This window comes from Fulmarus glacialis, unplaced genomic scaffold (assembly GCF_000690835.1).
Source record: "Fulmarus glacialis isolate BGI_N327 unplaced genomic scaffold, ASM69083v1 scaffold20002, whole genome shotgun sequence".
Taxonomy (NCBI): Eukaryota; Metazoa; Chordata; class Aves; order Procellariiformes; family Procellariidae; genus Fulmarus; species Fulmarus glacialis.
Genome location: NW_009196145.1, coordinates 11,816 through 13,348, shown reverse-complemented (window position 1 = coordinate 13,348; position 1,533 = coordinate 11,816). Strand labels below are relative to the sequence as shown.

Below are 1,533 nucleotides of genomic sequence, written 5' to 3'. Positions count from 1 at the left end.
ATCTGTGTGCTGCTGGCATGCATTGGAGCAAGCGGTGCTGGGGCAAGACAGCCAAGTGACAGCTCGGGTTTGGCCCTGCACCGAGCTTCCCAGCCCCTTTCAGAAGAGACTTGGCCCGAAGGAGCAGGAGGCCAAGGTGCATGGCCCGAGAGTCAACAGGTCTCCTGGGACCGGGAGCTGAGCCAAGGCAATGGGGCCGCAGCACCTCCCTGCACCATTTCTGGCTGCTCAGCCTTCCCCCTCCAGTCGTGGTTCACCACAGTCCAGTAAAGATGAGGCTGGGGGGGGCTGGGGCTGGCATCCCGGCGTGCTGTCAGGGTGAAAAGCAGCGTAGGCTTCAGGGCTGCCCCATGCACAAGACAAAGAGCGGGGTGGCTCCTGCAGACCAGCTCAAAGCTGCCTTTGAAGCTCAAGAGCCAGGTTTCAGTATCAGTGCGTGTTACTGGAGCCCAAAGTGGCAGCTCTGCACAAGAACTGCTGCAGCCCCCGATTGGGAGCTCCCCGCTGCTCTCATGGTTTGCAGCTTCCCCATGCATGGAGCAGCAGAGCCCAGGGCATCAGAAATCAAGCCCGCGGGGAGCTTTACTTCCAAGGTGACTTCACCTGTCACCTCCCCCTGCAGCTTACAGAGACCCTGCCCCAATAGCATTTGCTTCCCTGAGGATGCCATTTCCAGACCAGGGGATGCAACATCCTCATTTTTTTTATGCAGAGCCTGTGACAGCACTGCCAGTACGGTTCTTACCTTGGCATCTTCATGCGCCTGTGTGAGGTTCTCTGGTCCTTCATCACGGTTGCCCTGTGGTTCAATACAAAAATCATGGAGCTGGGGAGAGAACATTTCCAGGGAGAGCCCCAAGCAAGGGGGTGGCAGACAGGGTCCAGCAGCGCTGCCCAGCCAGGCCGTGATGCTCCGTCTTCTCTATAGCCGCCATCCTCACAGACCCCCACCGCTGCCCGTGGCAGGGAGGGGACAATCCCCAACGAGAGAGCTGCCCTTACCAGAGCCAGGGAGACGAGAATCCTCTTGAAATGTCCCGATGTGTCGGAGCTCAGGTCGTCTTCCAGGCGCCTGTGGTAGGCTGTGGAGAAAGGGGACGGCTGAGCCCTGCACCCTGCCTGCAGCTCTGCTTCCCACCCACCAGTGCGTGTTGTGCCCATGATTGCCATGGGGCCTGCGGATGGTGGTGGCCGTCTTCCAGCCTTTGCATGGCTGAAGCAGATGCCTCCATCTGCTCTTTTCAGGCCCAGTGAGGAGGGAATCACCCCAGCAGCTCTAATGCCCTGGGCATGAGCACAGCCTCTTGCTCCAGGTGCTCCAGAGGGAAAGGGATCATTGTGATCTCAGGGGAGGAGACATTGGTGGCAGAGCTGGGGCATGTCACCATGACATGGAGAGAGGCCAGGACCAGTGCTCTGCTCGGCGTGACCAGCCACAGAGCCGTCTGTTTAAAACCAGGGGCTCTCTTGGGGAGAAGAGGATGGGGATTTAACCTGGAGCTTGCAGGTCTTGTTCCCTAGGGAGAAGGGAAC

At 59.2% G+C, this 1,533-nt stretch overlaps 1 protein-coding gene across 1 annotated transcript in view; it reads right to left on the bottom strand.

Annotated features, from left to right (window-relative positions):
• Positions 1-1,533, bottom strand: part of ANXA6 (annexin A6) — a 10,834-nt gene that overhangs the window by 3,173 nt on the left and 6,128 nt on the right. The window contains exons 17-18 of the mRNA XM_009572122.1: positions 1,003-1,082; positions 728-799 (exon numbers count right to left, since the gene is read on the bottom strand). Coding sequence (XP_009570417.1) covers positions 728-799; positions 1,003-1,082 — 152 coding nt within the window. The remainder of the gene's footprint in view (positions 1-727; positions 800-1,002; positions 1,083-1,533) is intronic.